The sequence below is a fragment of the Bufo gargarizans genome, chromosome 9 (assembly GCF_014858855.1).
Source record: "Bufo gargarizans isolate SCDJY-AF-19 chromosome 9, ASM1485885v1, whole genome shotgun sequence".
Lineage (NCBI taxonomy): Eukaryota > Metazoa > Chordata > Amphibia > Anura > Bufonidae > Bufo > Bufo gargarizans.
Genome location: NC_058088.1, coordinates 168176259 through 168199358, shown reverse-complemented (window position 1 = coordinate 168199358; position 23100 = coordinate 168176259). Strand labels below are relative to the sequence as shown.

Genomic DNA, 23100 nt, shown 5'->3' with positions numbered 1-23100 from the left:
TAACATTTTCCCAGTGGCCCCAATCACCACAATCTAGAGCCCCCCCCCCCCCCTTGCATATCTAGAGTCCTCTCTAAAGTGTTAAACCGATCATCAAGGTTTTTAGAAGGGCCTGTCACTTATTATAAATTTAATGAAGAATATGGGATGGGGGCACAATAGCCACAAAGAGCAGTCGAGACCGCAGCGTTAATAGCAATGTCTCGTTCACGTCTTTTAAATGGCTCTGCGTATCCCTAATTATCTGAATGGTGCTCAATGTAAGAGCAGCAGGCAAAAAATGGTATTTAAGGACTGCACATCCCAAAATGCTGCTAAAAGCCATTAACCAGCGAGTGTTAATTGGAGCCATATTCATATTCATTTGCTCTCCGGGCCCTGATAAAATATTTCCCAAGGTACACTTTAAAAGGAGTCTTAATTTAAGGAACTGCTACAATCAACACTTATGAAAATTAACAGCTGAGTAATTAGCGCTCATGAATTATGCCACAGACCACGCTCACGGGCATGGGGAGGTTTGAGCTGATCCGCCGGCTGGGTCTGCCGAGGGTCCCCTGAAACATAGGACGGGGTTAACCCTTCGCATCCAGCAGTCGCAGGCAGGAAAAGGTAGGTCCCGGGGATCATTAGATCTGTCACGATGGGTCATTAGCTACAAAAGACTTCTAAATGTATTTAACTCTGTAAGCGTGGAAAATGTAATCCACCAGATGTCCTGCAGGTTTATCCCAGATCATAGCTAAACATGCGAAGAGAGTAACGATTATATCCCAGCTACATGCAAAAATATCAAACAGGTAATTTAAGTGCAGGGTGGACCACACGTGACCAAGCCACAGACACCAATGGTGACTAATGGCTGCATGATTTGGCCATCGTCCCCCCCCCCGAGTAGTGGCTTCCCCGATCACCAGCTGCGCAGGGAACTGCAGTCCGCTTCCATTTAAGTGACTGGGCCTAGCTGTAGTTTGCTGCCCAGTCAGTGGCCCGAGTACCGCTGTGCACGAAAAAGCTTTAAACAGGGGTCAGCAACCTCCCACATTCCAGCTGTGATGAAATGACATCTCCTAAAATGCACACCGCCAGCGGTCCTCGTCTTAGAGAATGATGCAGGGCTAAATAAGTGCTGCAGCCCCTTCCTTTTCAGGATCTGTGGGGATACCAGAGGTCAGGACCCCTGATCTATCATGAAGTGACAGCATATCCTGGCATTAGAAATGCCCCCCCCTAAATCGGTTCTCTGTGATTTTTCTATTGATGAGATATCATCAGCATAGGTCATCAATATCAGATCAGTGGGGGTCCGACACCCGGCACCCCCACGATCAGCTGTATGAGGAGATGGCACGCACAGATGGGAGACGACACATGCACTCTACGCGCGCCGTCTCCACATACAGCTGATCGGCGGTGGTGCCGGGTGTCGGACCCCTGCTGATCTGATATCGATGACCTATCTTGAGGATAGGTCATCACTAGAAAATGCCCAGACAACCCTTTTAATGCAATGCATTCGGAAAGTCTTCAAACCCTTTCAGCTTTTTTACATTTTGTTATATTGCACCCATGTGCTAAAATAAAATAAAAATCCTCAATTTCCCCCAACAATCTGCACTCAATACCCCATTATAAAAAATAAAAACTGAATTTTAGAAATGTTTGCATATTTATTAAAAAGGGAAAACTAAAATTTTGCATGGACATAAATATTTAGACCCTTTGCTTTGAAACTTGCTTGACAGTCCTGTCTTTATAAGGTCTCACAGGGGACAATGCATATCAGAGCAAAAACCAAGCCAGGAGGAGGAAAGAACTGCCTGTATAGCTCAGAGACAGGATTATGTGGAGGCACAGGTCTGGAGAAGAGGACTAAAATGTTCTACTGCACTGAAAATTCCCAAGAAGCAGTGGACTCCATAATTCTTAAATGAATTCAGTGTGGGACAACCAGGACACTTCCTAGAGCTGGCTGCCCCACCACACTAATCAGGGGAAAAGGGTTATGATCAGAGAGGTGACCAAGAATCCAATAGTCCAGGGAGACTGGTGAGAGTTGAGGGAAAGCTGAATAGAGCAAAGTACACAGATATTCTTAATGAAAACCTGATCCAGGAGTGGTAATACAGGAGTGGCTTAGGGACAACTCTGTGAATGTCCCCAAATGGCCCAGCCAGAGCCCTGACTTGAATTCAATCAAACATCTCTGGAGAGACCTGAAAATGGCCGTCCACCGATGGTCCCCATCCAACCTGACAGAGCTTGAGAGGATCTGCAGAGAAGAATCCAGATGTGCAAACCTTGAGGCATCATACCTAAGAAGACTGGAGGTTCTGATAGCAAGGGAAGCACAGCCAACTATGCAACTCCTTCCATCAAAAACACAATGGTAATGTGAACAAATCCTAAAATCTGTTCTGATGCCCACTCTCTAAAATATATTAACCCCCTATTCAATTCAATGGAGAGTGCAGCCAGGACCACAATTGTCCCCTCACAAAGATCGTGGGAATAGCTGCACATCAAGGGATAAGAATTTTTGAAGAACGGTTTTGAGCAAAGACCAATATGTCCCTCACCTTGCCATCAAACTTGGAGTATTCATTGAAGGGATTGTTCAGCTGTAATGGGCACTGCTCCAAGCGCACGGACAATATGGACGGCTTCCCGCTATGTGGCGATTTTTCCCTGACGTTTTTCTTTTCAAACAATGAACTCAATTCCTCAGCTGTAAAAAAAAGAAATAAAAAAACAGTAATGACCATGAAGCTCCTTCTATTGAAACATTATCGAAATACAAAAGGCATGAATAGCAATTCCGCAAATACAAATACATCGTCCAGGCTTGGCAGCAGACCCCAATATTGCTCAGGTTCGCAGTGCCAATTAAGGGTACTTTCACACTAGCGTTTTTCTTTTCCGGCATAGAGTTCCATCCTAGGGGCTCTATATCGGAAAAGAACTGATCAGGCATATCCCCATGCATTCTAAATGGAGAGTAATCCGTTCAGGATGCATCAGGATGTCTTCAGTTGAGTATTTTTGACTGATCAGGCAAAAGATAAAACCGTAGCATGCTACGGTTTTATCTCCGGCAAAAAAACTGAAGGCTTGCCTGAATGCCGGATCCGACATTTTTCCCCATAGGAATGTATTAGTGCCGGACCAGACATTCAAAATAGTGGAATGCCAGATCCGGTAAAAATGTGAAAAAAAGATACAAGACGGTTCCGTCTGTCCGCATGACAAGCGGAGAGACGGATCCGTTCTCGCAATGCATTTGTGAGACTGATCCGCATCCGGATGCGTCTCACAAATGCTTTCAGTCACATCCAGATCGGAGGATCCGGCAGGCAGTTTCTCTGTAAAGTTACCTGAAGTGGCAGAATCTGAAGTGACCAGTAACAATGACTGTAGCCAAGGCTGACATGTGCCCGCGGGTGACAATGTGCTGCCTATCTATACCACAAGCAGCGGGACAGGTATAGAGCAGGTCCATACAGAGTCCCATGGGAACAGACCAGTGGGCCATGGCGTCTGTCCATTGCTACTGCCGGCCCTGACTGTAGTGTCTATAAGGTACATTCACACGACCATATGTTGAAACGCAGATCTGCAAAATACGGATACCATCTGGGTGACCTCCACAGTTTTTGCGGACCCATTGACTTCAACTGGTTCGTGGTCCACATTTACGGCCACGATTAGGACATGTTCTATCTTTTGCAGAACAGACTTCTGTGTGCTTTCCGCAAAAGATAGAACATGTCCTAATCTTGGCCGCAAACGCAGAGTCAATGGGTCTGCAAAAAATAAAACAGATATAAGATGGACACAAAATACATATGGTTGTGTGCATGAGACCTTAGAGGACATTTTGGTAACAATCCAGACACAAGGGCGCTAAGGTGCTTCAAAGTGAAACTCTACCTATCCAACATTAAATACTTTGGGGGACATTTATTAAGGCCGGCGTTTTAGACGCCAGTCTTAAAAAAGCCCTAAGCTGGCGGTGGTTTTGCCGAAGTTATGTAGAGGCGCCGGCCTCTACATAACTTCGGCGGATTCACCAACGCCTCTAAATGTAAGACAGCTTCCTTGCTATCTTACATTTAGACCATTTTCTATGCCTAAAACTCCTTCTCCGCCGATTTTTTTTAGACCTGGCATGAGAAGGGAAAAGTCGTAGATTGCGGCGCAAACTGCGCCAGAAATACGCCTAATATAGACATATTTCTGTTTAATAAATGACCCCCTTTATGTTAGCTTAGGGCTGTGATGGCGAACCTCCGTCACTCCAGCTGTGGTAAAACTATGACTCCCAAGATGTACACTTGCTTGGCTGTTCTCAGAACTCCATAGAAATGAATGGAGTATGCTGGGAGTCGTAGTTTCACCACAGCTGGAGTGCCAGAGGTTTGCCATCCCTGGCTTAGGGTATGTTACTGAGCAAGGATATGAAGTTGGCCATACAAGCTAGGTAAAAAAATGGCTAATCTACCACTGGATTCCACTTTTCCTGAAAACATCAAATAAAGGGCTTTTTTACACTAATCAGTAATTAACGTGAATCTCATCAGGTATCAGCCACACAACACAATATGGCAAAGTGAGCTTCTGAAGCCGCCCATACATATTCAATAGCTGATTGTCCAGCCGACAGCGAGGTCTCCCCACTTCCCCATACACACACACACGTTCAGCTCCAAACGTGTATGCGCATTCAATGTGGAGAGAGGAGCAAAAGAAACGGACCTAATCTGTCAGGGGCGAGTCTATAGCTATGTACACATTAGGTCTACTTTTGGTCTATGGTACACTTTAGGGGGACATCAAGTCATTCCCTTTCATCCATCAGGTTGTTGTATCCAGCCATTCCTTTCTCGTACGCATTTATGGGAAAGGTGAGTGGCGCACAATATGGCCGATTTACATTTCATACAGTAGAACTCACTCGGACTGGATGGCAAATCTGCCCAGTGATATTGTGATGACTAGGCAGAAACTGTACTATGAGAATACGCTGGATGTACTATGGTGTTATCACTCTTTATGTGATTATTATTATTTTATATCACTTATTTTTATTAATTTATATATTTAGTAAATGATTATTATTTAGCTACTTATATCATTTATTTTATTATTATTATATTATTTTTATATGACCATTATTTTATTTATATTATTATATTGTATTAATTTATATATTAATAAGTAAATGGTTATCATTTAGCTACTTACATTGTATTATTATATTATTTTTATTATTATTTATATTATGCATCATTATTAGATTACTTTATTACGTATTTATTATTTTTCTACTTATATCATTTTTATTATTTTACTATAATTTATCACAGCTTGTATTATAACGCTTGTAATATTTTTTATATGATTATTTTATTATTATATTTTACTCATATTTACACTTGCCATTTTATTTTATTAATAACACATTTATTACTATTTATATTCTTTATTATTATATTTATCATATGAATTTATTATTTAGTAAAATTATAATTTTACCCTACATTCTTTATTTTAATAACTGACTATTATTTATCATACGATTTTACTTACATTCTTTATTATATAATCCTTTTATTACTTGATAAATGATTGTTATTTTACGATTTATATTCTTCTGAATTAACTTACTATTTTAATATATAGCGGGGGGGGGGGGGGGGGGGGGGTTGGGGGACCTGTGGCTCTCCAGCTGTTAGAAAACGAAAACACCCAGCATGTATACTTGCTCTGCTCATAGAAATAAATGGAGCATGCTGGGAATTGTAGTTTCACACCAGCTGGAGTGCTGCAGGTGGCCCACCCCTGATATATAATATATTAATTTACTAAATTTGTAATATTATTTTCAGTCGATATTATTATTTTTGATACCGTTATTAGTTCATTGGCTCTAACACAGTGATGCCCAACCTGCGGCCCTCTAGCTGTTGTTAAACTACAACTCCCACAATGCCCTGCTGTAGACTGATAGCTGTAAGTTGTCCAGGCATGCCGGGAGTTGTAGTTTTGCAACATCTGGAAGGCCGCAGGTTGGGCATCCCTGCTCTAACAGATATAGAGCTTACAGTTCTGGGCTGGCTGCTTCTCATGGGCTGTGCACGTCCCATCACCATGTTTTTAGCTGTCACTTCTGTGGATCGGGCCTCTACGATGACATAAGAAGACGTTACCTGAGTGGCTCGTGTTGCGATCCTTCCACTGTACGTTCTTGCACTTGATCTGATTCTGCCTCTCCTTCCGAAGACGCTCCAGTTTCTGAGCTAAAAACCAAAACCAGGAACGAAAAAGACAAAATCACTTTGTCAATGAAACTTTCCAGGGAAGAGAGATCACAATTAATTCCAATTTCATGAATATTTCATAATGCATGTATAGAAGGATGGTGAAGAGGGGACGGAGAGGAGGTGGGGGGGGGGGGGGACATTTCGGAGAGGCAGAGGAGAAGGCATAAAATTTTTAAAGCTGACACAAAGTTCAGAAAATACCAACAAAAACAGGAAAATGGCCTTGATTTATAATTGAAATTAGGGGACATAAAACATTAATACGGACCATAAAGATAGTATTAACATAGAAGGGAATCGTAAAATGTGAAAACTTGCGTGATTAATAGGACAGTTCGTTATATAAATCATTAATAACGGTCTTAAAGGAATTTTAATGTACAAATGAAGTCCCGTGAACGTTACAGAGTGTGCATAAAATTACAGATATGAATTACGTGCCCCCGTTTCAAAAAATTAAAGATAAATGAACTCGGGCTCAACTATTAAAGTTTCAAATGTAAAATCCTTTATCTGAAAAAAAAAAAAAATCAGGAAAAATTATAAAATGTCAGGGCTATATAAATTAGCGGCATTTTTCTATGGGAGGACGGAGCGGTTTATAGGTAATAAAGGAGGTGATTTGTATCCGAAGCAACATTAGTCAAATGTGTAGGGGAAGCCAGATACCAAGGAAGATATTTTTTATTTTACAGGCTTTTTTTTTTGGCCTTAAAGATGCAGGACGTAATAATAATGATGCATTGCATGAAATTAAGAGGTTTCAACCCTAAAAACAAACCCTGGACGGACAGTGGTGATCGCAGCACTTCACGTGGCAAAGGGGGTGAAACAGACAATTAATCATCCTATAATAAACAGCGTTAGATTTATAGGATAATATAAAATGCCCAAAACTGTAATCAATATCATTTTGTACAGTCATAAATATATAAATATAAACTATGATAAGTAGAAAACCTGCCACTGATTTAAAGGCCTTTTTTCCGCACCTGGATCTGAATACTGCATATAATTAGAAATGTGTTATTCAAAAAAAGTGTAACTGTACAGCGCCACATGTTTGTCCCAGTCCACCTTAGTAAAAATCAATGAGGTGGTCGCACATGCTCAGTTCCCTCCTTCCAACTGACACAAGCCATGTCTACTGTTAGAAACTAGGGATGAGCGAACCTCTGTTTTAGAAGTTCGGGTTCTCCGGTTACCGCAGAATTGCGTTACGGATCCCGTGACCACAGACCATAAGTTATGGTCCATAACGCAAATCTGCGGTAACCAGAACCCAAACTTCTAAAACAGAAGTTCGCTCATCCCTATTAGAAACTATGACATTCATAGGGAGCCAGCCGCAGCAGAAAGGACACGCTCCTTAGCTGTGATAGGGAGAGAACTACAAAATAAAAAAATACATTCCCCCTGAGAAAGGATACTCCCCCTGAGATGCAGTAGAAAGGATACTCCCCCTGAGATGCAGTAGAAAGGATACTCCCCCTGAGCTGCAGCAGAAAGGATACTTACCCTGAGCTGCAGCAGAAAGGATACTCCCCCTGAGCTGCAGCAGAAAGGATACTCCCCCTGAGCTGCAGCAGAAAGGATACTCCCCCTGAGCTGCAGCAGAAAGGATACTCCCCCTGAGCTGCAGCAGAAAGGATACTCCCCCTGAGCTGCAGTAGAAAGGATACTTACCCTGAGCTGCAGCAGAAAGGATACTCCCCCTGAGCTGCAGCAGAAAGGATACTCCCCCTGAGCTGCAGCAGAAAGGATACTCCCCCTGAGCTGCAGCAGAAAGGATACTCCCCCTGAGCTGCAGCAGAAAGGATACTCCCCCTGAGCTGCAGCAGAAAGGATACTCCCCCTGAGCTGCAGCAGAAAGGATACTCCCCCTGAGCTGCAGCAGAAAGGATACTCCCCCTGAGCTGCAGCAGAAAGGATACTCCCCCTGAGCTGCAGCAGAAAGGATACTCCCCCTGAGCTGCAGCAGAAAGGATACTCCTCCTGAGCTGCCGCAGAAAGGATACTCCCCCTGAGCTGCAGCAGAAAGGATACTCCCCCTGAGCTGCAGCAGAAAGGATACTCCCCCCTGAGCTGCAGCAGAAAAAATACTCTGCCTGAGCTGCAGCAGAAAGGATACTCCCCCTGAGCTGCAGTAGAAAGGATACTCCCCCTGAGCTGCAGTAGAAAGGATACTCCCCCTGAGCTGCAGTAGAAAGGATACTCCCCCTGAGCTGCAGTAGAAAGGATACTCCCCCTGAGCTGCAGCAGAAAGGATACTCCCCTCTGAGCTGCAGCAGAAAGGATACTCCCCCCTGAGCTGCAGCAGAAAAAATACTCCGCCTGAGCTGCAGCAGAAAGGATACTCCCCCTGAGCTGCAGTAGAAAGGATACTCCCCCTGAGCTGCAGCAGAAAGGATACTCCCCCTGAGCTGCAGTAGAAAGGATACCCCCCCTGAGTTGCCAGCTTCAAATAAATCTGGCACAGCAAATGGATCAATGAATAAGGAGATCTCTGGACCCATGTGAGGTGCAGGGCTGGTTCTAGCTTTGTCAGAAAGAGATTGTCATGTGCTATATTATGTCTGATTTTCATTTTTTTTCCAGTAATTATGGATTTTAGTAAATACTTGTAAACCTTATTTAAAAAATAAACAAACATTTCGGAAGCATCTTTTCTTAGGGCTGTGCATTCTGCTGAGCTCTGTTATTCCTCCTGGAAACATATGAATGACCCGACCTTGATTTTCATTGTTACTAGGATGTGCTTCTACACAGCCCGGCGGCGTCAGCAGTGACTGGATGCTGTCATAACGTGAAAAATGCACCCCAGAAAAACAGCAACGCCCTACTGTAAGTGTATTCATTGCCAGGAGTTGTAACAGAGAGACAGCATAATGCAGAGCTTAACCCCTTATGGACCGGGCTCATTTTCACCTTAAGGACCAGGCCATTTTTTGCTAATCTGACCAGTGTCACTTTATGTGTGAATAACTTTAAAACGCTTTGACTTATCCAGGCCATTCTGAGAAAATGTTTTTTCATCACATATTGTACTTCATGACACTGGTAAAATGGAGTAAAAAAAAATATCATTTTTATTTATAAAAAAAAAATACAAAATTTACTAAAAATTTCGAAAAATTAGCAAATTTCCAAATTTCTATTTCTCTAACTTCTATAATACATAGTAATACCTCCAAAATAGTTATTACTTTATATTCCCCAAATGTCTACTTCATGTTTGGATCATTTTGGGAATGCCATTTTATTTTTTGGGGGACGTTACAAGGCTTAGAAGCAAATCTTAAAATTTTTCAGAAATGTTACAAAACCCACTTTTTAAAGGACCAGTTCAGGTCTGAAGTCACTTTGTGAGGCCTACATAATAGAAACCACCCAAAATTTACCTCATTATCGAAACTACACCCCTCAAGGTATTCAAAACTGATTTTACAAACTTTGTTAACCCTTTAGGTATTCCACAAGAGTTATTGGCAAATGGAGATGAAAATTCAGAATTACAATTTATTGGCAAATTTTCCATTTTTATCAATTTTTTTTGTAACAAAGCAAGGGTTAACAGCCAAACAAAACTCAATATTTATTGCCCCTTAAAGGAGTTGTGTCACTTCAGCAAATGACATTTATTATGTAGCACTTACTAATGTATTGTGATTCTCCATATTGCCTCCTTTACTGGCTGGATTCATTTTTTCATCATATTATACACTGCTCGTTTCCATGGTTACAGACCACCCTGCAACCGGGCAGCGTTGCACCAGCCTATGGACACTACCACAGTCCCGGTCACCAGAGAGGCCAGCGTTTTTTCCTGTAGTGTGCAGGCACGACCACCGCTGCTGCATTGTAGGGTGGTCGTAACCGAGGAAACGAGCAGTGTATAATGTGATGGAAAAATTAATCCAGCCAGTAAAGGAGGCGATATGGACAATCACAATACATTAGTAAGTGGCTTGTATGAACTTTCTCTACATGATAAATGTCCATTAGCTGAAGTGAGACAACCCCTTTAAGGACAGACCATCCATATGATAAGCAGGAAACCCCTTTGCAATGTTTTATTCTGGTTTACAAAACTCAATTTTAATCACAGCACTATAAGCCTAACTTCAGACTTGCGGCAAAACTATCCGGCAGAGAAGAGCCTGCCGGTGTTCTCCAGATCCTGCACAGGAAAACCCATTGACTATAATGGCATCCGGCTGCACTCCGGCATAAATGCCAGGATTCAGCCGGACAAAAATTTCTGAATGCAACGGTTTTTGTCTGCAGAATCCTGGTACTTACCGTATGTCGGGGAGTGGTCGGATCCTATTATAGTTAATGGGGTCCGGTGGGCACGGGAGAACCGGCAGGCTGTTCTCTGCCACAGTCTCATTCAGGACTTTCAGCGATTAGCCGTAGCACAGAGCAGCTACTAGCCTGCCTCTGGAGGACCCCGCTGGTACTGCATGACCCAGATAAACCACTGATTTCAGTGAGCACCATGCCATTTATAAAGTGTAACTTCCATTCTATTTCCATTTGTGTAATGTATAGGGGCAGTGATGTTAAACATTTTTGTAATATACTTAACTTACTGAAATTCCAAATTTCTATTAGAAAAATAGCTCTAAAGTGGCCCATTTTGAGCTTTAGCCTGTTTACATAACAGTGGAGACTTGCTAAGGCTATACGGTATGCACACGGCAGTGAAACAAAACGTCCGTTAAAAACGGACACACTGTCAGTTTTTTATGGCCATTTTGCATCAGTGTGTACATCCATTTTCTGTCCGTATGTCCGTTTTGCATCAGTTTTTCATGTCCCTTAAAAACAGACATGAAAAATGGATGAATTTGATTGGCAGTTATTTCTAGACCCACCCTTCTGAGAACACCCACAGGATGGTAGGCCCCCAGCTAAAATAATGTCCCCCATGTAGGCCTCCAGGTAAATAAATGTCCCCCACAGTGTATATAATTTTTCTATAGTGCCCCCAGCTTTAATAATGCCCCCATGTAAGCCCCCAGCTAAATAAATGTCCCCCCTGGTGTATATAATCTTTTTAACCGCCCCTAGCTTTGATAATGCCCCCAATGTAGTGCCCCATCTTAAATAATGTCCCCCATAGTGTGTGTTTTTTTTGTTAGTTTTTTTATTAGGGCCCCCAGTTTTATCATGTCCCCCATGGTTTATATAATGCCCCCATAAAGTCCCACAGCCCCCCCAAAAAAAAATAAAAAAAAATCATCTTATCCACTTGCTCGCGCTGCAGCAGTCTCTTCTCAGAACGGGACCTGCCGAATGTGCGCGATGACGTCACTGCGCGCTCCCTCGTGGTTACGTCACCACGCAGATTGCAGGTCCTTCGACAGGTCTTGCTCAATGAAGAGAGAAGAGACTGCCGCTCCGCATGTGGATGAGGTAAGGTTTATATTTTTTTTAACCCCTAAATGGCCCATGTACCCGTTTTTAACGGCCGTTAGACGGGTGCACTCCTTTCAATCGGCCGTTAAAAACTGTTGATTTCAATGGGGTCCGTCCGCCCGTGAAAATGGCCAAAAATAGGACATGTCCTATTTTTGGACGGACGCTATTCACTGGCAGTTAAAAGAACGGCCATGTGAATAGCCCCATACACTTTAACTGGTGCTAAAAATGGTCGTGTGACGGCTGTTACTTAGACGGCACATAGTGTGCATGTAGCCCAACACTGACTGTGTTATGTACACAGAAGACAGAGGAGCGTTGCTAAGGCTCAAAATGGGACACTTTAGAGCTATTTTTCTAATAGAAATGTACAATTTCAGTAATTAAAGTATATTACAAAAATGGTCAGTATCACTGCCCCTATACATTATACAAATAAAAATAGAATGGCAGTTACACTTTAAAGGAATTGCCTCATCAAACAGACTGGTGGCATACCACCATTGAAACAACACCTATAACCACTTCAGCCCCGCTAGGTGAAACCCCCTTCATGACCAGGCCACTTTTTACACTTCTGCACTACACTACTTTCACCGTTTATCGCTCGGTCATGCAACTTACCATACAAATGAATTTTACCTCCTTTTCTTCTCACTAATAGAGCTTTCATTTGGTGGTATTTCATTGCTGCTGGCATTTTTACTTTTTTTGTTATTAATCAAAATGTAACGATTTTTTGCAAAAAAATGACATTTTTCACTTTCAGCTGTAAAATGTTGCAAAAAAAAACGACATCCATATATAAATTTTTCGCCAAATTTATTGTTCTACATGTCTTTGATAAAAAAAAAATGTTTGGGCAAAAAAAAAATGGTTTGGGTAAAAGTTATAGCATTTACAAACTATGGTACAAAAATGTGAATTTCCGCTTTTTGAAACAGCTCTGACTTTCTGAGCACCTGTCATGATTCCTGAGGTTCTACAATGCCCAGACAGTAGAAAAACCCCACAAATGACCCCATTTCGGAAAGTAGACACCCTAAGGTATTCGCTGATGGGCATAGTGAGTTCATAGAACTTTTTATTTTTTGTCACAAGTTAGCGGAAAATGATGACGATTTTATTTTTTTTATTTTTTCTTACAAAGTCTCATATTCCACTAACTTGCGACAAAAAATAAAAAATTCTAGGAACTCGCCATGCCCCTCACGGAATACCTTGGGGTGTCTTCTTTCCAAAATGGGGTCACTTGTGGGGTAGTTATACTGCCCTGGCAATTTAGGGGCCCAAATGTGTGAGAAGAACTTTGCAATCAAAATGTGTAAAAAATGACCGGTGAAATCCAAAAGGTGCACTTTGGAATATGTGCCCCTTTGCCCACCTTGGCAGCAAAAAAGTGTGACACATCTGGTATCGCCGTACTCAGGAGAAGTTGGGGAATGTGTTTTGGGGTGTCATTTTACATATACCCATGCTGGGTGAGAAAAATATCTTGGTCAAATGCCAACTTTGTATAAAAAAATGGGAAAAGTTGTCTTTTGCCAAGATATTTCTCTCATCCAGCAAGGGTATATGTAAAAAGACACCCCAAAACACATTCCCCAACTTCTCCTGAGTACGGCGATACCAGATGTGTCACACTTTTTTGCAGCCAAGGTGGGCAAAGGGGCACATATTCCAAAGTGCACCTTTCAGATTTTGCAGGCCATTTTTTACAGATTTTGATTGCAAGGTACTTCTCACACATTTGGGCCCCTAAATTGCCAGGGCAGTATAACTACGCCACAAGTGACCCCATTTTGGAAAGAAGACACCCCAAGGTATTCCGTGAGGGGCATGGCGAGTTCCTAGAATTTTTTATTTTTTGTCACAAGTTAGCGGAAAATGATGATTTTTTTTTTTTTCTCTTTTTTCCTTACAAAGTCTCATATTCCACTAACTTGCGACAAAAAATAAAAAATTCGAGGAACTCGCCATGCCCCTCACGGAATACCTTGGGGTGTCTTCTTTCCAAAATGGGGTCACTTGTGGCGTAGTTATACTGCCCTGGCAATTTAGGGGCCCATATGTGTGAGAAGAACTTTGCAATCAAAATCTGTAAAAAATGACCGGTGAAATCCGAAAGGTGCACTTTGGAATATGTGCCCCTTTGCCCACCTTGGCATCAAAAAAGTGTCACACATCTGGTATCGCCGTACTCAGGAGAAGTTGGGGAATGTGTTTTGGGGTGTCATTTTACATATACCCATGCTGGGTGAGAGAAATATCTTGGCAAAAGACAACTTTTCCAATTTTTTTATACAAAGTTGGCATTTGACCAAGATATTTTTCTCACCCAGCATGGGTATATGTAAAATGACACCCCAAAACACATTCCCCAACTTCTCCTGAGTACGGCGATACCAGATGTGTGACACTTTTTTGCAGCCTAGATGCGCAAAGGGGCCCAAATTCCTTTTAGGAGGGCATTTTTAGACATTTGGATCCCAGACTTCTTCTCACGCTTTAGGGCCCCTAAAAAGCCAGGGCAGTATAAATACCCCACATGTGACCCCACTTTGGAAAGAAGACACCCCAAGGTATCCAATGAGGGGCCTGGCAAGTTCATAGAATTTTTTTTTTTTTTGCATAAGTTAGCGGAAATTGATTATTATTTTTTTTTCTCACAAAGTCTCACTTTCCGCTAACTTAGGACAAAAATTTCAATCTTCCATGGACTCAATATGCCCCTCAGCAAATACCTTGGGGTGTCTTCTTTCCAAAATGGGGTCAGTTGTGGGGTGTTTGTACTGCCCTGGCATTTGAGGGTCTCCGCAATCATTACATGTATGGCCAGCATTAGGAGTTTCTGCTATTCTCCTTATATTGAGCATACAGGTAATGAGATTTTTCCGTTGAGCCTCTGGGCTGAAAGAAAAAAATGAACGGCACAGATTTCTTCATTCGCATCGATCAATGTGGATGAAAAAATCTCTGCCCAAAAAAAAAAAATGGAGGGGAAAGGCGTCTGCCAGGACATAGGAGCTCCGCCCTACATCCATACCCACTTAGCTCGTATGCCCTGGCAAACCAGATTTCTCCATTCACATCAATCGATGTGGATGAATAAATCATTGCCGGGATTTATATTTTTTTTTTATATATATACATACAAAGTGTTTGCCAAAGCATAGGAACGCCGCCTCCTCCTCAGCTCGTATGCCTCGGCAAACGTATCTGTCACTGCAGAGGAGAAAATCCCGTCTTGCAGCGCCGCATACACCGACTTGTGTGTAATCTGACAGCAGCGCAATGCTTCTGTCAGAATGCACATCGGTGCTGCAGCTAGTCAATCGGTTGGTCCACCTGGAAGGTAAAAAAAGAAAAAAAAAAAAAAAGAAAAAACCAGGCCGCAACGCAATAATTTTATTAACTTTGCAACAGAACATATAAACTTTAACTTTTTTAACTGAACATTAACGTGTTTGCTTACTGGTGTGTTTTTTTTTTTGTTTTTTTTTTGTTTTTTTTTTACCTTTATAGAACAAACCTCTCCTTCCCCATGGGTCAATGTGCAAAGCGCAAATCGCCCAAAGATGTGGCGAAGTGCGTTATGCACTTTGTCCCATGTGAAAGGAGACGTTTGCAGCAGCAGTGAGTGAATGGGCCCTAATAGCCCTGTGTGCCTATCCTGGTGAGATGATCCCTATGCTAATAGTGTACCTGTGAGTGGTACTTCCGGAAACACTCTCCAAAGCATAGGGCAGGGTGGTCCGGACAGTCAGGACAGAAATAGCGGGTGTCACGCCTTATTCCACTCCTGCTACAGACACGACATCTTTTTCGGGGTGACGGTTGGGTTGAGGTACCAGGAACGACATTGGGGAAATGTCGCTCGTGTAGACGGCTAACTACACTGGTGGTTGGGGCCACGGAACCTCCTGGATACAGGAGGTTCTCGATGATCTCTTCCTGAAATTTGAGGAAGGATCCAGTTCTCCCAGCCTTACTGTAGAGAACAAAACTATTGTACAGAGCCAATTGAATCAAATATACAGACACCTTCTTATACCAGCGTCTGGTGCGTCGGGAAACTAAATACGGAGACAACATCTGGTCATTGAAGTCCACCCCTCCCATGTGGAGGTTATAGTCGTGGACTGAGAGGGGCTTTTCAATGACACGGGTTGCTCGCTCAATTTGTATTGTCGTGTCTGCGTGAATGGAGGAGAGCATGTAAACGTCACGCTTGTCTCTCCATTTCACCGCGAGCAGTTCTTCGTTACACAGTGCGGCCCTCTGCCCCCTTGCAAGACGGGTGGTAACGAGCCGTTGGGGGAAGCCCGCGCGACTAGTTCGCGCGGTACCACAGGCGCAAATCCGTTCTAGAAACAAATGCCTAAAGAGGGCCACACTTGTGTAAAAATTGTCCACATAAAGATGGTACCCATTGCCGAATAAGGGTGACACCAAGTCCCAGACTGTCTTCCCACTGCTCCCCAGGTAGTCAGGGCAACCGACCGGCTCCAGGGTCTGATCTTTTCCCTCATAGACACGAAATTTGTGGGTATAGCCTGTGGCCCTTTCACAGAGCTTATACAATTTGACCCCATACCGGGCGCGCTTGCTTGGGATGTATTGTTTGAAGCCAAGGCGCCCGGTAAAATGTATCGGGGACTCGTCTACGCAGATGTTTTGCTCTGGGGTATAAATATCTGCAAATTTCTGGTTGAAATGGTCTATGAGGGGCCGAATTTTGTGGAGCCGGTCAAAAGCAGGGTGGCCCCTGGGATGGGAGGCGGTGTTGTCACTAAAGTGCAGGAACCGCAGGATGGCCTCAAAACGTGCCCTGGACATGGCAGCAGAGAACATGGGCATGTGATGAATCGGGTTCGTGGACCAATATGACCGCAATTCATGCTTTTTTGTCAGGCCCATGTTGAGGAGGAGGCCCAGAAAAGTTTTAAGTTCGGAAACTTGGACTGGTTTCCACCGGAAAGGCTGGGCATAAAAGCTTCCCGGGTTAGCGGTGATAAATTGTGTGGCATACCTGTTTGTTTCGGCCACAACTATGTCTAAAAGCTCCGCAGTCAAGAACAGCTCAAAAAATCCCAGGGCCGAACCGATCTGAGCTGTCTCAACCCGAACTCCAGACTGGGCAGTGAAAGGGAAAACTACAGGTGCGGCTGAAGTTGGGGACTGCCAATCAGGGTTTGCCAGCACCTCTGGGATTCTAGGGGCTCTACGGGCACGTCTTTGCGGTGGCTGCGACGGGGTCACTACTGCACGTGCCACCGTACCAGCTTCAACTGCCCTTCTGGTGCTCGCTACTTCACCAGGTTGTACGGCAGTGCTGGTACTAGGTCCAGGGAGGGCTGGGCTGCTGGTGTATGCCTCACCACGTAATCCGACAGCACCAGCCCCACTCTGCTGCTCTTGAAGCGGATCCTGCGCAACCTGCGGTCTAGCGACACGGGGCCGGGTACGCCTGGTGGTATCAGGGACCTCAGCCTCCTCGTCCGAACTTTGGGTCAGAGAGCCACTGCTTTCTACAGGTTCGTATTCTGACCCGCTGGATTCATCAGATGAGGGTTCCCACTCCTCATCCGACTGGGTCAGAAGCCTGTAGGCCTCTTCAGAGGAATACCCCCTGTTAGACATGTGGGCAACTAAATTTAGGGGTATTCCCTGAGACTACCCAAGAAAAAAAAAGCAAGCCTGTCTTACAAAGGGGAGGCTAGCGAAGTACCGGAGGCCGCTGCGGTTGATAAAAAATATCAAAACTGATTTTTTTATCGCCGCAGTGCGTGTAAAGTGAATGTGCAGTGATCAAAAAAAAATATTTTTTTTTGTCACTGCGGTGGGGCGGGCGTGGGCGAACGCACGTGTGGGCGACCGATCAGGCCTGATCGGGCAAACACTGCGTTTTGGGTGGAGGGCGAACTAAAGTGGCACTAATACAATTATAGATCTGACCGTGATCAGTTTTGATCACTTCCAGATACTATAAAAGTACAAATGCTGATTAGCGATACGCTAATCAGCGAATAACGGACTGCGGTGCGGTGGGCTGGGCGCTAACTGATCGCTAACTACCTAACCAAGGGACCTAAACTATACCTAAAACCTAACGGTCAATAACAGTGAAAAAAAAAAGTGACAGTTTGCACTGATCACTTTTTTCTTTTCACTTGTGATTGACAGGGGTGATCAAAGGGGTGATCAAAGGGTTAATTGGGGTTCAGGGGGGTGATCTGGGGCTATAGTGTAGTGTTTGGTGTACTCACTGTGAAGCCTGCTCCTCTGCTGGATCCAACCGACGAAAAGAACCAGCAGAGGAGCAGGGCAGCCATATAACAGATCATATTTACAAATATGATCTGCTATCTGGCACTTTGATTGGATTTTTTAAAAATCAGCAACCTGCCAGCCACGATCATTGGCTGGCAGGTTGCTGACGAAATACTTCTGTGCGAAATGCCGGCGCGAACTGCGCATGCGCGCGCGCATAGTCGCGTCATCTCGCGTCTCGCGAGATGACGCGTATATGCGTGACTGTGCGCAGCGCTGCCACCTCCGGAACGCACATGTGCGTTAGGCGGTCCGGAGGTGGTTAAAGAGCATCTGTCAGCAGTTTTGTACCTATGACACTGGCTCACCTATTACATGTGCACTTGGCAGCTGAAGGTGTCTGTGTTGGTCCCATGTACATATGTGCTCGCACTGCTGAGAAAAATGATGTTTTAATATATGTAAATGAGCCTCTAGGAGCAACGGGGGCGTTACCGTTACACCTAGAGGCTCTGCTCTCTCTACAACTGCTGCGCCCTCTCAACTTAGATTGACAGGGCCATGCAGTGCAAATGTCATCATGCCTGGCCCTGTCAATAAAAGTGGAGAGGTCATTGCAGTTTTAGAGACAGCAGAGCCTCTAGGTGTAACGGCAACGCCCCCATTGCACTTAGAGTCTCATTTGCATATATTAAAACAACATTTTTCTCAGCAATGCGGGCACATATGAACAATGGATATTTTCAGAATAAATGCTATAGATAACCACTACTGAGATTTTAGGTTTGATATCTAGGTGGAGGTGTGCCTGTCAATATAAATATCCATTTCTCAGTTGGTTGGCAGTAGGTGAGCCAATTGAGAAAGCACCCTCTGTGACTCCAAAGTTTTAGAGGGGTGAGCCACTATATTTATATAACATATGAAGATGGGACCAACACAGATGCCTTCAGCTGCCAAGTGCACATGTAACAGGTCGGCCAGTTTCATAGCTAAAAAACTGCTGACAGATGCCCTTTAAAGAGGACCTGTCACATCCTAGAGAACTGAAACTGGCTGCTTAGCTCTACAGACTTTTCATCACTGGTTCCAGCGCTTTTCATGTTCGCCTGCAATCCCTTTAGCTAGTAGTGAATTGTCAGGTGGGCGCTCTCCAGTGTCAAAGGAACAGAATGCATTTTGGGGCATTCCGTTCTGTTGAGTTACGCTTTGTCCTCATTGACAATGAATTGGGACAAAACGAAAGCGTTTTTTTCCGGTATTGAGACCCTATGATGGATCTCAATACCGGAAAATATTAACGCTAGTGTGAAAGTAGCCTTCATGGAGTTTTTAGAGACTTGCAGATTTTTACCTGTGTTTGATCTCCTTCTTATACCGAAATCCCAGCTGGACGTAATATCCACAGACTGAGAGTATATGTAGCTTTGAGTCTCTCCATTCCCTTGTGTCTGTGAGATGTTCTCTCCCGACACTGAAGATGGATAAAGTTTCTCCAAGTCCACATCATTGTCAATAAGAACCATCTCACACATCCCTGTGTCATCGCTAGTAACGTGTGATTGACGGATATGGGCCAAGATAATTAAGGGATTGTCCAGAAAAGCCATTGTCTCCTCCCGTGTTACACGGGTTCCTCACAATCGTATCCAGTAATCCATGACTGCAGATCGCTAAAAGACAGAGACAACAGGGGGTTAACACAGGAATGATGAGCAGATATGCATTTATTACTTAAAGGGCATCTGTCAGCAGTTTTGTACCTATGACACTGGCTGACCTGGTACATGTGCACTTGGCAGCTGAAGGCATCTGTGTTGGTCCCATGTTCATATGTGCCCGCATTGCTGAGAACAATGATGTTTTACTACATGCAAATGAGTCTCTAGGAGCAATCTCCTCCCTGCTCCCCGACGTCAGAAAGCCAAAGAGCCGTAATCTCGCGATGCGCGAGCTAGCGCTTGCGCAGTGTCGTCATAGTGTTCCTTCCCTGTGCTGGCATCACAAGATTACGGCTCTCTGGCTTTCTGACGTCAGGGAGCAAGGAGGAGATTCTGAGGATGCGGGGCGGTGCTGCGCTCCTTCACGCTGGACTCATCTCACGTACAGGACACATCTCAGGGTAATTTGCATATGGATCAAATAGTTTTTTTTACACAATAAAAGCACACAGAGCTATGGGGACTGGGTATTGCGGATGTGCTAGCGGCCATCTGGCAACCCATGTCCTCAGCTCTATACACAAAATCCCAGTGACAGGTTCCCTTTAAAGGGGCTGTCTCAGACATTGGTGACATAGTGCTGGGGGCGGGGGAGTTTCTGACAGCTTGGACAAGTCCACATATAGCAGAAATGCCGCAGATTCTCAGTCCTGATGTGCGGGCGGCATACAGTTGCATCAGAGAGATATTTTAACAAATCGGAGCGGAAATTGAGCTGCAGCGCAGACTGAGAACTGCAGCAAGTTGATTTCTTGGATTCCACTTTCTGCAATGCATGGGGTGTGTAAGAATGTAAAACCTGCAGATTTTGCTGAGGATTTGCAACAATTCTGCAGCAAATTCGTTTCCGTCCCAAGTGGATGTACCCTAGTGGCTGGTCCAACAGGAAACGAGGTGCCATATCGCTTTCCAAATTGGCGGGGGCACAGCCTAGATTTTGGGCGCTGATGTCGGTGACAAGACAATCTGTTTAAAGTTTTTTTTTTTCCCCTTCAGGATACGTCATCAGCACCTTATTGGTGGTGGTCCGACTCCCAGCACCCCCGCTGATCAGCTGTTTAACTCCTTCCCAACCCACCCCCCCATAAAAATACTTCAGTGGTTGGGCGTTTAAAAATGGCGCCCGCTCCACTCTCTTTTCATACAGCAGGCGTTTGCGGCTATTGTCCGCGACCATGGTCAAACCTGAGCACAGTATCTGAGCGCATGAAAATCCTGAAGTGGTATGCTACGGCTCCCCCGGGCGGAGATTGGGAGAGCTGGACCATGTATACAGCAGCCACTGTCTTACCGTAACAGGAGGCTGCTGCATAGTAATGTCTATGGAGCCCTTGCCTGTTGCAGGGCTCCGTAGAAACACAGTAAAATCCTCATATACTCTCTATGTCTAGTCTATGAGAGAAGCAATCCAATGATTGATTGTTATAGTTCCCTATGAAAAAAAATATATATATATATATATAAAAAAACATTCCCCAAAATGAAAAAAATACATGTCATGGGTATCAATGTGTGCAAAAATGCCTATAATATAAAAATATTAAAATATTTAACCCATGTGGAAAACGGCTAAAAAGAAAAAAAAGTCTAAATGGCCGTTTTAGGTGGTCACTTCTCATCCGACAAAAAATTTTATAAAAAAATTATCAAAAAGTCGAACGCGAAAATGGTATCACTGAAAAGCACAGATTAGCCTGCAGAACATTAGCTCTCACACGGCTCAGTACATATAACTACAAAAAGTTACAGCGGTCAGAATATGGTGATTAAACAAAAAAATAATAATAATTTGTGCGGTATAAAAGCGCAAGAATAAATACACATATGTGACATCGCCGGATTCATACAGACCTGGAGAATAAATGTAACTGGTCAGTTTTACCGTATAAGGAACGTCATAAAAACAAAACCCAAAAAACTGTTGCGGGATTGAATTTTTTTTCCAATTTCATCTAATTAGTAATTTCTTCCCTGCTTCCCACCACATTGTATGCAACCGTAAATAGAGCCATTAGAAAGGGCATCTTGTCCTGCAAAAAAATAAATAAATAACAAGCCCTTATACGGCTATGTGAGCGGTAAAAAAAAAAAGTTAGGGCTTTGGGAGGACTGGGAGTAAAAAGTTAAAAAAATAAAAATACCCCAGTCTTGAAAGGGTTAAAGAGGTTACGAGGCTCTAGTGCAGGGATGGTCAACCTGTGGCTCTCCAGCTGTTGCAAAACTACAACTCCCAGCATGCCCAGACTGCCTACAGCTATGAACCTACAGCAGGGAATGGTGGGAGTTGTAGTTTTCAAACAGCTGGAGAGCCGCAGGTTGGCCATGCCTGCTCTAGTGAGAGCCGAGGACATTGTATAGGGCCTGTGTCTGGCATTGCAGTCCAGGCCCATTCACTTGAATGGAACAGAACTGCGCCGAGGCCACGTGACGGACGGACGTGATGTCACCGGCCTAGCAAGAGTGCTGAGGTCTCCTCAAACAGCTGGTTGTTGGGTGTGCCAGGGGTCACACCCCATCGATCAGATATAGATGACCTACCCTGAGGACAGGACATCAATATTCTACTTCCGGAAAACCCTTTTATTGATGCCTAGAAATCTCTAGTGGCGGCACACGTCTGAGGTCAGGACGTCATACCTCAGCAGTCACATGGTCACCTGTCAAAGCGAGCACAAATCTCTACAAAGGGATCAAACTGCTTCACAAGTACAGAAAAAGAAAAACTTTTCTAGTCGCAATCTGCATTTTACGCGATGACGGCAGGCCATCAGCCAGCTCTAATGTATCGTTACTTATGCCAGAAACGGGCACAATAAATGATTGCAATCTAGATTTCGTACCGGCGCATCGAGGACCAGAGGAGGAAAGTCATTTCTGCACCTCGTCACAAAGTACATGCCTCCTCCGACAGCGCGGGCCCTGTCAAGCCTGCGTAGCGCACGCTGGCCTCAATAAATCAGGACCAATGTCTTCTAGAGATAGCTAAGCTGAACGTAATGATGCCTTTTAGTGATCCGTTGCTTCATTCTGGAGACAATTTTTATTTATTTATTAATATGCAAATTAGCAGTTAAGTGCACTTCGGGTGGGCCTAAGCCACTCTGTGCACCCTTCCTCTCTCAGCTCCCCCCTCTCCTTCGTGAAGGACAGGGCCACGTTCCTACACAGTCATCTCACTTGATCTTATCCATCAAGAAGAGGGAGGGGCTAGCAGAAAAAGCAGGAGGAGCAAGGCTGCACAGAGTGGCTTGGGCCCGCCCTCAGTGCACTTAACTGCTAATTTGCGTATTATTTTAAAATACTTTTTTCTCCAACATGAAGCAGCCTATTACCATGTGAAAGGTATCATTACACTC

General features: G+C 44.0%; 1 protein-coding gene across 1 annotated transcript in view; it reads right to left on the bottom strand.

The window, feature by feature from the left end:
* MAPKAP1 (MAPK associated protein 1) overlaps nucleotides 1–23100 on the bottom strand; it is a 171742-nt gene that overhangs the window by 131051 nt on the left and 17591 nt on the right. The window contains 3 exon segments of the mRNA XM_044268449.1: nucleotides 2580–2728; nucleotides 6210–6299; nucleotides 19378–19696. Of these exon segments, the coding sequence (XP_044124384.1) occupies nucleotides 2580–2728; nucleotides 6210–6299; nucleotides 19378–19633 (495 nt within the window). The 5' untranslated portion in view covers nucleotides 19634–19696.